The sequence below is a fragment of the Lampris incognitus genome, chromosome 3 (assembly GCF_029633865.1).
Source record: "Lampris incognitus isolate fLamInc1 chromosome 3, fLamInc1.hap2, whole genome shotgun sequence".
NCBI classification, from domain to species: domain Eukaryota; kingdom Metazoa; phylum Chordata; class Actinopteri; order Lampriformes; family Lampridae; genus Lampris; species Lampris incognitus.
The window spans coordinates 117,398,378-117,412,247 of NC_079213.1; the positions used below are offsets into that span (position 1 = coordinate 117,398,378).

The window sequence follows — 13,870 nt, forward strand, 5'->3', positions numbered from 1 at the left end:
AGTGCAGTTTGATTTCCCCGTTGTTGCAGTTTCATGAGCATTCCAGGTTTCTTCCGCTGTCGTCAGCTCTGGTGGAGGCCATACCGAGCTTCTGCTCCTCCAACTAAAAGCTTGGTAAAATGTGAAAAAATGTGACCAGTTCATTGTCGGACTTTTAAAAGTTCTTCCCAGCTGAATGTGATCAGAGAGTGACAGCTAGAAACTAAACAAATAAACAAAAACAGAAAAAGTACCAGAGAGCGCAGAATCAACGCCGCTGTCTGCAGCACCAGCTTGGTTGCAAGATGTCCCCCATCACTTATCCTCTTAGCCTAAATAAGCCCGACAACATTCATGTCAGCCATGCATTGGACTCTATGAACCTGGTTGTGGTTCAAAAAAGTAGCCCAATCTAGCAAGTTACATCTTGAATTATCAAAATGTTGCTGTAGTCATAATTAACCACTATTTTTTACCCTTGACTCTGCTTTTTAAGATTGTACAAAACTGCTGAAAATGAGATCTGTCAATGTGCTTTTTTTCCTGTTATCACTCTTACAGAATTTGACCTCAAACTTGATGAGAGCATCCTTTCCCATCCTGTTCTCAACCAAGAATTAGATAATCCAAAGAATGGTGATGCTGCATTTAAACACTTAAAACAGCAGGTACAAATTCACTCTTAATGATGATTAAAGGGCTACAAATATCCTGGGCCCTTGTAGTAAACTAGTTTTTAACAAGGGCTAATTATTGAGACTTCAACAGGCTTCTATTTTAGGAAACATGGAGGCGTTGAGCCTACTAGGAGCCAACAAGTGTTTTGTGGAATTTGGAGCAGGAAGAGGCAAGCTGTCTCATTGGATCCATGAGGCTTTGAAGACCTATGAAGACTTCCACTTCCTTCTGGTGGAGAGATCAAGCACAAGATTCAAGGCGAGTTATCTGTTGCCTCTAATTCTACGCAACTCAGTTTGGGTCATTTTACAACATCGGTCACCTCAGAGCTGGTTCTGTTCAAGCAGTTTCATCAGTCACTGTCATGACAGTGATCATCAATACTTTCCACAGTAATAATTATATTGATGTGGTGCACCCAAATAAATATACTGTAGATATCTTGGGCCCTGTTATTTCAGATACCGTGATGCATTCTGCTGGGGTTACAACCTGGTAGTCCTACATAATGTCATAAGAATACTGAATATAATTTAAATAATGATTGGTGTTGGTCAGTCGGGTTTCCTTCCAGTTCTCGTCATTTAACCTAATACAGCCTGCTGGACTCTGGACAGACCAGAGACACAATAGGAGGATTTGGACAGAAAGTGAGAAACCAGGCAGGAGATAGGGCAGGGGGTAGGTTATGAAGTGGGATTGTCCATTATATTTGTCACATGAGAAAACCGAAGAAGCCACCCTTCTTTCACTGTTACTGTTGCTAACAGTCCAACAGAGAAAAATAGTATTAAAGTTGTTAAAATGTTAATTTTGGTGTCAGTTAGTTTCATAACAGACATACTAACATATGCAATGCATTAATATCTCAACTGGGTATTTATCTTGACAGAATATAGAGTTTAAAAACCGAACTTCATTTTAACCGCCCATGGTCGTTTCAGGTAGGAGTGAAATCCCGGTCATTCTAGTGTTAACACAGACCAAGTGTGTGTGCTCCTGAAGCTGTGTCTTCAGTCCACGTACTTCACATACAGGAGGCAGTACTATAGGCAGAGGCATGGGTGTGCTATGGGTTCCCCAGTCTCACCTGTTGTGGCCAACTTGTATGTGGAGGGAGTGGAAAAGAGGTTCTGATGTCCTATCCAGGGACACCACCTAGCCAATGGTTCAGATTTGTGGACGACACCTGGGTTAACATTCAATCTCAGGACGTACCACATTTTGCCGACCACATTAACTCTGTGGGTGACATGGTGGTGCAGTGGTTAGCACAGTTGCCTCACAGTAAGGAGTTCCTGGGTTTGAGCCCTGGAGTAATCCAACCTTAGGGGTCGTCCAGGGCCGTTCTCTATGTGGAGTTTGCATGTTTTATCCGTGCCTGCATGGGTTTCCTCCGGATGCTCCGGTTTCCCCCCACAGTCCAAAGACCTGTAGATCAGGTGAATCAGTCCCACTAAATTGTCCCTCGGTGTGCGTGTGTGTGTGTGTGTGTGTGTGTGTGTGTGTGTGTGTGTGTGTGTGTGTGTGTGTGTGTGTGTGTGTGTGTGTGTGTGTGTGTGTGTGCATGCGCCCTGTGATGGTCTGGCGGCCTGTCCAGAGTGTCTCCCCGCCTGCCACCCAATGACTGCTGGGATAGGCTCCAGCATCCCCATGATCCATAGAGCAGGATAAGCGGTTTGGATAGTGGATGGATAGATGGACATTAACTCTGTGGACACCACATCAAGTTCACCAGGGAGGATGTGGAACATGACAGGTTATTCCTCTTACACTGTGACATTACAGTTCGTGATGGGGGACATTTGATTGTTGATGTTTACCGTAAACCAACACATACTGATCAGTACTTAAGGTTTGACTCTCATCATCCACTGGAGCACAAACTAGGAGTCATCAGGACGCTGGACCACCGAGCTGACAACGTCCCCACCAACACAGCGGCTGGGGAAGGGGAGAAATCCCACATTAAACAGGCCCTTGTTAAGTGTGGTTATCCTAACTGGGTGTTTGTCAAAGCCAGAAAGATGCCCAAACAGTGCACCAGCTGATTGAAGCGAGAAGGACAACAGCTGTCTAAGTGTAAACCCGTGGTGATTCCATATGTGGTGGGAGTGTCAGAACAACCGAGATGTGTATTTTCCAAACACCACATCTCAGTTGCTTTCCAACCCCAAAACACACTGCACCAGAAGTTCATCCACCCCAAGGATTGGGTCCCCCAGCACAAACAGAGCAATATAGTGTATGCTGTTAAGAGCCAGGACGATTGTCATGACTTGTACATTGGGGAAACTAAGATGCTGGCCAAGAGGATGGCACAACACAGGGCAGCTAACACATCAGGCCAGGACTCCACAGTCTACACCATCTACAGACCAGTGGCCACTCTTTCAGGGATAAGGATGTGCAAATCCTTTATAGGGAAGAACACTGTTTGAACAGAGTCAAAGAGGCCATCTATGTGAAAAGGGGACAACCATCCCTTAACTGGGGGGGGGGGGCTAACAGCACATCTGTCACCATCTTACAATGCTGTGATTGCAACCATTCTCAAATTCTCTGTGAATAGTACACATGGCCATTGTGACTCTAGTTAATGGTCATGGCAATTAGCATATGAAACCGATCATTGTTTTCAGTCGTGATGCCACTGTATTGTTTATAAGGGTTGGGATACCTGCAGTCGGCTGAGACTGATGAGGTCACTTAGGTGATGATGAAACGTTTCTCTCTCAGTAAACGGTGTGTCCATATGAACTGATCCAACTTTCTGTGACTAAGGCGAGAAACATACTTTATGCAAATACGCAAACGCAGGCATCAATGGAAGGCAGACGTAGGGCAAACGCAGGGCCGCGTGTCCATACTCTGTGTGCAGTCATGCGTTGATCTGGCTGTAATAAATGTAAGTTACTGAGGGGGGGGGTGATATTGGCGGATATTTTTTTTGGTGGAAAGTAGGAAGTTCTCAGGAAGTAGGAAAGTTCATTGATAGCCATATCTACAGCGGAGGAGTGCATTCTTTTGTATTTGCTGAATAGGAGAAGAAAAAAGAAACGGCATGGTAGGCGGTGGGGAGTGCAGCCACTGAACCATACAAGGGCCATCGACGGCGAATATACCAGCCTCATCCATCCTATGTGTGAGGTGGACGGGACAAAGCACTTTGAATATTTCCACATGCCAATGAGGAAATTCCACGAGCTGCTCCACCTCATGCGACTGCTCATTTCACAGCAGAAGACTCACCGCGTCCCAGTAAGCCCATATGAGCACTTGGGTGTCACTCTTCGCTACCTGGCCACTGGAATGAGTCACCGTGTACTCTCTGCTAGTTACAAGCTCGGGTCCAGCACTGCCTGCCAGATCACCTCCGAGGTCTGGAGAGTGATTTGGGATGCTCTGGCGGTTGACTTCATTTGATTTCCCTCAGGTGAAGAGAGGAAGAAGATTACGAATGATTTTGGAAGCAATGGGATTTCCCTACGTGTTTAGGCGCAATAGATGGGACCACATGCGCCTCATAGCGCCAGTGAAGTCGGCAAGTGACTTCTTCAGTTATAAAGGTTACTTCTCACTGCTTCTGATGGCAGCTTGCATGGACGCTACAGGTTTACATATATTGATGTCGGGACTTTCAGCCAGGAGAGTGACGGCGGGGTGTTTTCTAAAAGCAGCTTTGGATCCAGGCTCATTGAGGGAAAACTTCAAATGCTGGGTCCAGGTCTTTTGCCTTGAAGCACAGTGTGGAGCCTGTATGCGTTTTTGGCTGACGAGGCATTTCCATTCAAAGAGACCGTGATGCAACTATTCCCGTGTAGGCATTGCTTTAGCTACTACTACTACCACCACTACTACTACTACTACTACTTTCAGCTGCTCCCGTTAGGGGTCACCACAACGGATCATCCATTTACATTTCTTCCTGTCTTCTGCATCTTCCTCTGTCACACCAGCCACCTGCATGTCTTCCCTCACCACATCCATAAACCTCCTCTTTGGTCTTCCTCTTTTCCTCTTCCCTGGCAGCTCCATATTCAGCATCCTTCTCCCAATATACCCAGCATCTCTCCTCCACTCATGCCCAAGACATCTCAATCTTGTCTCTCTTGCTTTGTCTTCAAACCGTCCAACCTGAGCTGTCCCTCTAATATAATTATACCTAAGCCTGTCCTTCTTCATTACTCCCAGTGAAAATCTTAGCGTCTTCAACTCTGCCACCTCCAGCTCCACCTCCTGTCTATTCGTCAGTGCCGCTGTCTCCAAACCATATGACTTAGCTGGTCTCACAACCATCTTATAAACCACCTTCCCTTTAACTCTTGCTGGTACCCTTCTGTCGCAAATCACTCCTGACACTCTTCTCCACCCACTCCACCCTGTCTGCACTCTCTTCTTCACATCTCTTCTGCACTCCCCGTTACTTTGGACAAATATTTAAACTCATATGCCTTCGTCACCTCTACTCCTTGCATCCTCACCATTCCGCTGTCCTCCATCTCATTTACGCATAGGTATTCTGTCTTGCTCCTACTGACTTTCATTCCTCTTCTCTCCAGTGCATACCTCCACCTCTCCAGGCTCTCCTCAACCTGCACCCTACTCTCGCTACAGATCACAATGTCATCCGCAAACATCATAGTCCATGGAGACTCCTGCTTGATCCCATCCATCAACATGTCCATCAACATGTCCATCACCATTGCAAACAAGAAAGGGCTCAGAGCCGATCCTTGATATAATCCCACCCCCAACTTCAACCCATCTGTCATTCCAACGGCACACCTCACCAGTGTCACACTTCCCTCATACATATCCTGCACCACTCCTACATACTGCTCTGCAACTCCCGACTTCCTCATACAATACCACACCTCCTCTCTCGGCACCCTGTCGTAGGATTTCTCTTAATCTACAAGGACACAGTGTAACTCCTTCTGGCTTTCACTATACTTCTCCATCAACATTCTCAAACCAAACATCACATCTGTGGTGCTCTTTCATGGCATGAAACCATGCTGCTGCTCGCTAATTGTCACCTCTCCTCTTAACTAGCTTCTATTACTCTTTCCCTAATCTTCATGCTGTGGCTGATCAACTTTATATCTCTGTAGTTGCTACAGTTCTGCGCATCGCCCTTGTTCTTGAAAATCGGTACCAGTATGCTTCTTCTCCACTCCTCAGGCATCCTCTCACTTTCCAAGATTGTGTTAAACAATGTAGTTAAAAACCCTCTGCCATCTCTCCTAAACATCTCCATATCTCCACAGGTATGTCATCTGGACCAACTGCCTTTCCATCTCTATCCTCTTCATTGCTGCCCTCACTTCCTCCTTGCTAATCCACTGCACTTCCTGATTCACTATCCCCGCATCATCCAACCTTCTCTCTCTCTCATTTTCTTCATTCATCATCCCCTCAAAGTATTCCTTCCACATTCTCAGCACACTCTCCTCACTTGTCAGCACATTTCCATCTCTATCCTTGATTTCCCTAACTTGTTGCACGTCCTTCCCAGCTCAATTCCTCTGTTTAGCCAATTTGCCTTACGCTGCGTCTCCTTGTACTCCTGTCTACTTTCTTCATCTCTCTGACTATCCCACTTGTTCTTTGCCAACCTTTTCTTCTTTATACTTTGCTGTACTTCCTCATTCCACCACCAAATCTCCTTGTCTTCCTTCCTCTGTCCTGATGACACACCAAGTACCTTCCTAGCTGTCTCCCTCAATATCTCTGCAGTGGTTGCCCAGCCACCTGGCAACTCTTCACTACCATCCAGTGCCTGTCTTAACTCCTGCCTGAACTCCACACAACAGTCTTCCTTCATCAACTTCCACCATTTGATCTTGCGCTCTGCCTTCACTGTCTTCCTCTTCTTGGTCTCCAAAGTCATTCTACAGACCACCATCTGATGCTGCGTAGCTTTGTTCTCTCCTGTCACCACCTTGCAGACTCCAATCCCTTTTAGATCGCACCTTCCACCTAAGATATAGTCCACCTGTGTGCACTGTTCCACTCTTGTACGTCACCCTGTGTTCCTCCCTCTTCTTGAACTATGTATTCACCACAGCCATTTCCATCCTTTTCGCAAAATCCACCACCATAATTAGGCATTGCTTTAGCAAATCAGTTAAAAGTAAAGTGATAGCCTAACTCACTTGAGTGAGCAAAAATAGCCAAAAAAGTCTATTAAAACTGGATCATGTTACCAAATAAGAGACTATGTTTCTATGACACTACTATAGATAAATAGACAGACTGTAGACCTAATGTAATTTACAATTACCACCAAGCAAGAGTAAAACACGTAATTGAAAATGCTTTCGGGATCCTGGTGGCACGATTCAGGATCTTCAGTCGCCCCTTGGGAGACTGGGCAGGGGTAGAGATGGGGCAGGTTGTAGACAGGGCAGCTATCCTCATCTACACAATCCTCATTTGGCTCCAGCTGTGATGGTCTGGTGGCCTGTCCAGGGTGTCTCCCCACCTGCCCCCCAATGACTGCTGGGATAGGCTCCAGCATCCCCGCGACCCTGAGAGCAAGATAGGTGGTTCGGATAGTGGATGGATGGATGGATGGGTAACAAAATGGACAAACCACTTTAACTACTCAGATGTTTAACACAAAAAGTTTAACACACATACGTTTTGACCCAAACATTACAAAAATAGTATGATGCACAACGTCACTGAATCATTCAAATTTGACTCTGTCATTCGATGTTTAATGTACGGTTGCATCCACCCAAACAACCGGATTACTGACGGACACCCATATCCAGGGGCTGCATCGCCGCTACAGACGACCTTCCTTTTTTCTTTTTTTTTTCTTTTGGCGTGGACAAAGCGGTCCCGTGGCTTTTTTTGTCATCCCCACCAGTCCAGCAGGTCAATATCCAGATTGGATCAACCCAACTCATGGCCACAAAGTCTGCCCGAAACGTGGGTGTCATGATTGATGACCATCTAACCTTTAAGGTTCACTTGGCCTTGATTGCTCGGTCGCGCGGGTTTGCCCTGTACAACATCAGGAAAATTAGACCCTACCTATCTTGAGTATGCAGCACAACTCCTGGTACAGGCTCTTGTTATATCACGCACTGACTACTGCAACTCTTTACTGGCAGGTCTCCTTGCATGCACTTTCAAACCTCTGCAAATTATCCAGAACGCAGCAGTGCATCTAGTCTTCAACCAACCCAAAACAGCACATGTCACTCCGCTGTTCATATCCCTCCACTGGCTCCCAGTTGCTGCCTGCATCAAATTCAAAACCTTGATGCTCGCTTACAAAACAGAAACTAAAACAGCTCCTGCCTACCTGAACTCCCTCATTCAGGTCTACACTCAGTCCTGCTCACTACGCTGTGCCAATGAAAGTCACCTGGCACTTCCACCACAACAGGGCCGTAAGTCACTAGGCAGACTCTTTTCTTCTGTAGTTCCCCGATGGAGGAATGAGTTACCAAACTCCATTTGATCCGCAGAGTCCCTCTCCATCTTTACGATGACGCTAAAGACCCAGCTCTTTCTCGAATACCTCCACACCTGATGGTATTAATAAAAATACAAAAAAGGGGGAAAAAAAGGCTTCTATGCACTCTATGCACTGCCTGTTGACACCTATGTCCTATCGGACTTGAACCTAGTTTTTTGGCACTTACTTGTGTTGTTGTCTGCTGACAAGAGCCTTGTGTTGTATTAACTCTCAGATGTACGTCGCTTTGGATAAAAGTGTCTGCTAAATGAAATTGTAGCTGCACTTGAAATGATGTATTATTGGTCAAAGAAGTTTGAATCAGTTCATCTGGGTACAACCTTTATTGACAGATAGAAATGTATCTGTCAATAAATGTTATGTCCAGATGAACTGATTCAATCTTCTTTGATTTTCTTACCTGGATTATTGAGCATACATCAAGATGTATTATTGGCTATGATGTGATTATTTTTTAGTGCTCTAAGATGTATGTCAAGTCAAATCACTTTTATTTGTGTAGCCCAATATCACAAATTACAAAATTGCCTCAGGGGGCTTTACAGTAACACAACATCCTGTCATTAGACCCTCACATCGGATAAGGACCAACTCCCTAAAAACCTTTAACAGGGGGAACAACTAGGAAGAAACCTCAGGGAGAGCAACAGAGGAGGGATCTCTCTCCCAAGACGGACAACGTGCAATTAATGTTGTGTAGGTTAACATGAATTTCCAGTGCCTTGCAAAAGTATTCAACCCCCTTGACAGTCATCACTAATTTCTGGATTATAAAAGATATCATACATCTGGTCCTGAACAGTATTATTTTTGTGAACCCATAAGCTCTACCAGCATTTTCTCACAGCCAAAATAAGTTATCAGAGAAGGTTGAATCAGTTCATCTGGATACAACGTTTATTGACATATCTGTCAATAAACGTTGTGTCCAGATGAACTGATTCAACCTTCTTTGATTTTCCTACCGGTATTATTGAGCATCAAGACAAAATAAGTTGTGTTTCAATGACTTTGTGTAAATAAATTAAAAACTAAAATATAGTGCTTGCCTAAGTATTCAACCCCCACATATCAATACTGTGTAGAGTACCCTTTTGCTGCAGTAACAGCCATGATTCTCTTGGGGTAAGTATGTACAATCTTTGCACCTTCTAATGGAGTAATTTTTGCCCGTTCTTCTTGGCAGAATTTGTACAGGTCTTGCAGGTTGGTGGGAAGTCACCTCTGGACTGCGATTTTCAGTTTGTGCCACAGATTTTCAATGGGGTTAAGCTCCAGACTTTGACTTGGCCTCTCCAAAACCTTCAACTTTTTGTTGCTGAGCCATGCCATTGTTGCTTTAGCCTTGTGCTTAGGATCATTGTCCTGCAGGAAGGTGAACCTTCTCCCATTAGTGATGACTGTCAAGGGGTTTGAATACTGTATCTGCTAATTGTTTACTCTTATAAATTGGTTTGGATAGATGCTTTGGCTAAATGAGAAGACAATTTCACAAATTCAATCAAATTATCACAAACTCAAAACAGGTTAAAAGATGCCATAAACAGAACTGTATATCAATACATCAGAACCACTTTCCCCTTTGTTTGTGTGATGCCATAATGGACATGATATTTGGAAACTAAATTCCTGAACTTTGCTACTTTTTGCTTTTTATTGTAATGTCACTCATTAATTTGCAATAGTCAGTGGAGTTACCAGAAACACAACAGATATAAAAATATAAACGAAACACCTAAAATTCCATTAAAGGTCATACAACACTAAAAGAACTTATTTTCACTGAATACTGATGTACTTGCACACATCCGAGTCAGACACATCGACCCTGGTGCTTATCTTGACATTTTAGCACAATATATACGATGTGTACACAAAGCAGCAAATGTTGGCTAAGTAGTATTGCTTTCGTGGTTCTTACTGCATGATTACTGCAACCTTGCCACTGAGGATGCACAAGCCAGTGCATTCTTAGTGCCGGTCCCAAGCCCGGACAAATGGGGAGGGTTGTGTCAGGAAGGGCATCCGGCATAAAATCTTTGCCAAATCAAATATGCGGATCATAAATAAGATTTCCATACCGGATCGGTCGAGGCCCGGGTTACCAGCGACCGCCACCGGTACTGTTAACCAGCAGGGTGCCGGTGGAAACTATGCTACTGTTGGGTGAAGGAGAAGGAGAGGGGGAAGGCATGTCCAGAGGCAGCTAGAGAGGAGGAAGGGTAGGCATGTGGAGGTGCGAGTCAGAACTTTGAATGTTGGCACTATGACTGGTAAAGGGAGAGAGCTGGCTGACATGATGGAAAGAAAAAAGGTAGGCATACTGTGTGTGAAAGAGACTAAGTGGAAGGGGAGTAAAGCCAGGAGTATCGGAGGTGGGTTCAAACTCTTCTACCATGGTGCAAATGGGAGGAGAAATGGGGTAGGGGTAATTCTGAAGGGAGAGTATGTCAAGAGCGTGCTGGAGGTGAAGAGAGTGTCAGACAGAGTGATGAGTGTGAAGCTGGAAATTGAAGTTGTATTGCTGAATGTTATCAGTGCATATGCCCTGCAAGTTGGGTGTGAGATGGACGAGAAAGAAGAATTCTGGAGTGAGTTGGATGACGTGGTGGAGAGGGTACCTAAGGAGGAGAGAGTGGTGATTGGAGCGGACTTCAATGGACATGTTGGTGAAGGGACCAGGGGTGATGAGGAGGTGATGGGAAGGTATGGTGTCAAAGAGAGAAATGTGGAAGGACAGACGGTGGTCAATTTTGCGAAAAGGATGGGAATGGCTGTGGTGAATACCTATTTCAAGAAGATGGATGAACACAGGGTGATGTATAAGAGTGGAGGAAAGTGCACACAGGTGGACCATATCTTATGCAGAAGGCGCAATCTAAAAGGGACTGGAGTCTGCAAGGTGGTGACAGGAGAGAACATAGCTAGGCAGCATCGGATGGTGGTCTGTAGGATGACTTTGGAGACCAAGAAGAGGAAGAGAGTGAAGACACAGCCGCAGATCAAATGGTGGAAGTTGAAGAAGGAAGACTGGTGTGTGGAGTTCAGGCAGGAGTTAAGACAGACACTGGGTGGTAGTGAAGAGTTGCCAGGTGGCTGGGCAACCACTGCAGAAATAGTGAGGGAGACAGCTAGGAAGGTACTTGGTGTGTCATCAGGACAGAGGAAGGAAGACAAGGAGACTTGGTGGTGGAATGAGGAAGTACAGCAAAGTATACAGAGGAAGAGGTTGGCAAAGAACAAGTGGGATAGTCAGAGAGATGAAGAAAGTAGACAGGAGTACAAGGAGATGCAGCGTAAAGCAAAGAGAGAGGTGGCAAAGTCAAAGGAAAAGGCGTATGGTGAGTTGTATGACAGGTTAGACACTAAGGAACGAGAAAAGGACTTGTACTGATTGGGTAGACAGAGGAACCGAGCTGAGAAGGATGTGCAGCAAGTTAGGGGATAAAGGATATAGAGATGAAAATGCGCTGACAAGCAAGGAGAGTGTGCTGAGAAGGTGGAAGGAGTACTTTGAGGGGCTGATGAATGAAGAAAAAGAGAGAGAGAAGGTTGGATGATGTAGGGATAGTGAATCAGGAAGTGCGGTGGATTAGCAAGGAGGAAGTGAGGGCAGCAATGAAGAGGATGAAGAGTGGAAAGGCAGTTGGTCCTGATGACATACCTGTGGAGGCATGGAGATGTTTAGGAGAGATGGCAGTGGGGTTTTTAACTAGATTGTTTAACACAATCTGGGAAAGTAAGAGGATGCCTGAGGAGTGGAGAAGAGGCATACTGGTACCGATTTTCAAGAACAAGGGTGATGTGCAGAACTGTAGCAACTACAGAGGTATAAAGTTGATCAGCCACAGCATGAAGATTAGGGAAAGAGTAATAGAAGCTAGGTTAAGAGGAGGAGAGGTGGTGATCAGCAGCAGCAGTATGGTTTCATGCCATGAAAGAGCACCACAGATGTGATGTTTGCTTTGAGAATGTTGATTAAGTATAGAGAAGGCGTCAGTGGCACTGACGAAAAGACAGGAGGTGGAGGTGGCAGAGCTGAAGATGCTAAGATTTTCACTGGGAGTGATGAAGAAGGACAGGATTAGGAATTATTATATTAGAGGGACCACTCAAGTTGGACAGTTTGGAGACAAAGCAAGAGAGGCAAGATTGAGATGGTTTGGACATGTGTGGAGGAGAGATGCTGGGTATATTGGGAGAAGGATACTGAATATGGAGCTGCCAGGGAAGAGGAAAAGAGGATGGCCAAAGAGGAGGTTTATGGATGTGGTGAGGGAGGACATGCAGGTGGCTGGTGTGACAGAGGAAGAGGCAGAGGACAGGAAGTGATGAAAACCGATGAGCCGCTGTGGTAACCCCTAACGGGAGGAGCCGAAAGTAGTAGTAGTAGTAGTAGTAGACTGCATGATTACTGCATTATCACATGGATGGCCATACATGTGGTTATTACTGCATTATCACATGGATGCCATACATGTGGGTATCACTGCATTATTTCTGCATTATTACTACATTATCGCATGGATGGTCATACACGTGGTTATTACTGCATTATTTCTGCATTATCACATGGATGGTCATACACGTGGTTATTACTGCGTTATTACATGGATGTTCATAGATGTGGTTATTACTGCATTATTACATGGCTGTTCATACATGGATTACATGGATGTTCATAGGCTTGGCTATGTGATGCGATTCGAGTCACAACCCACTAGCTACGTCCTTCCACCTTGTAAAAGTAAAAAAGAAATGAAATGTTCCGTTGAGGAGAGTAGTGAGTTAGAGATGTACTGAAAGAGAGAGAACAGATCCAGTTATCAAGAGAAATGGATCAAAGTTACATATTGTTATGTTTTTCTATTCCAGTAGTTATATATAGTTTTATAGTTAGTTTATCGAATTAGCGCTCTTGCTTCCCAGCATGGTTGCTGTTGGCTTGAGCATTGTCCAGAGTAGACTGAGCTATTCCCGAAGTAAAAAAACAAACAAACTGCAGGGCATGGTTTAATACCTGTAGCCCATCCCAATATTATCCCAAGATTTGTCAGTTGTTTAATTTCAGATGGGACTGCAGTCTCTAACCTGTGCTGTTTTGTTGACCTTTAAAGTGGTGATGGGTCAGTTTATGTGTTTAATGCCTACGGTGGAAGCTGTCATGAAGCCTCAGGCCAGTTAGATGAAGTAACCCTATCTATGACACACAAAAATTGTAAATGGGTCAAATTTGAAAGGAACACAATTGGAGGGTTGAGAAAAATAAGACATCTGGAACTTTGTCCTGCAGCAGAATAAAAAGGCCCTTTTTTTCTCCAGGTTGACGGCAAAAACCAACATTTCACTGCTGAATTTGAAAGACTACAGGTGGACATTCAGCATCTTGACTTAAGTGAGTAAAGTGATTTTTTCCCCCAAAATGTTAATGAAAAAAGGGACTTCATGTAACTAAAGAATTCAGTGTTGTTTTTTTTTTAATCACCATATAGCCCAAGCCCAGTTCTCAGTTCATTCATAGTTAGGGAAGTACAGTACAATACACACATTACTTGTTGAGGGAGTTAACGGAATAATAATGACAATGTTAATAATATGCTCACTGCAGCTCTCATGCAAACTGTCAAGACAAGTTGCAGAAGCCTAAAGATGGACTAGTTCCACTATTTCAAAAGGAGGTCATCATAGACTACAGTTTGCAGTTGATGGAAA

The 13,870-nt window shown here is 44.6% G+C and overlaps 1 protein-coding gene across 3 annotated transcripts in view; it reads left to right on the forward strand.

Annotated features, from left to right (window-relative positions):
• The window catches only part of trmt13 (tRNA methyltransferase 13 homolog), an 86,876-nt gene that overhangs the window by 49,677 nt on the left and 23,329 nt on the right, over positions 1-13,870 (forward strand). For all 3 annotated transcript variants that reach the window (XM_056277527.1, XM_056277526.1, XM_056277528.1), the window contains 3 exons: positions 541-647; positions 748-915; positions 13,481-13,553. In XM_056277527.1, coding sequence (XP_056133502.1) covers positions 541-647; positions 748-915; positions 13,481-13,553 — 348 coding nt within the window. The remainder of the gene's footprint in view (positions 1-540; positions 648-747; positions 916-13,480; positions 13,554-13,870) is intronic.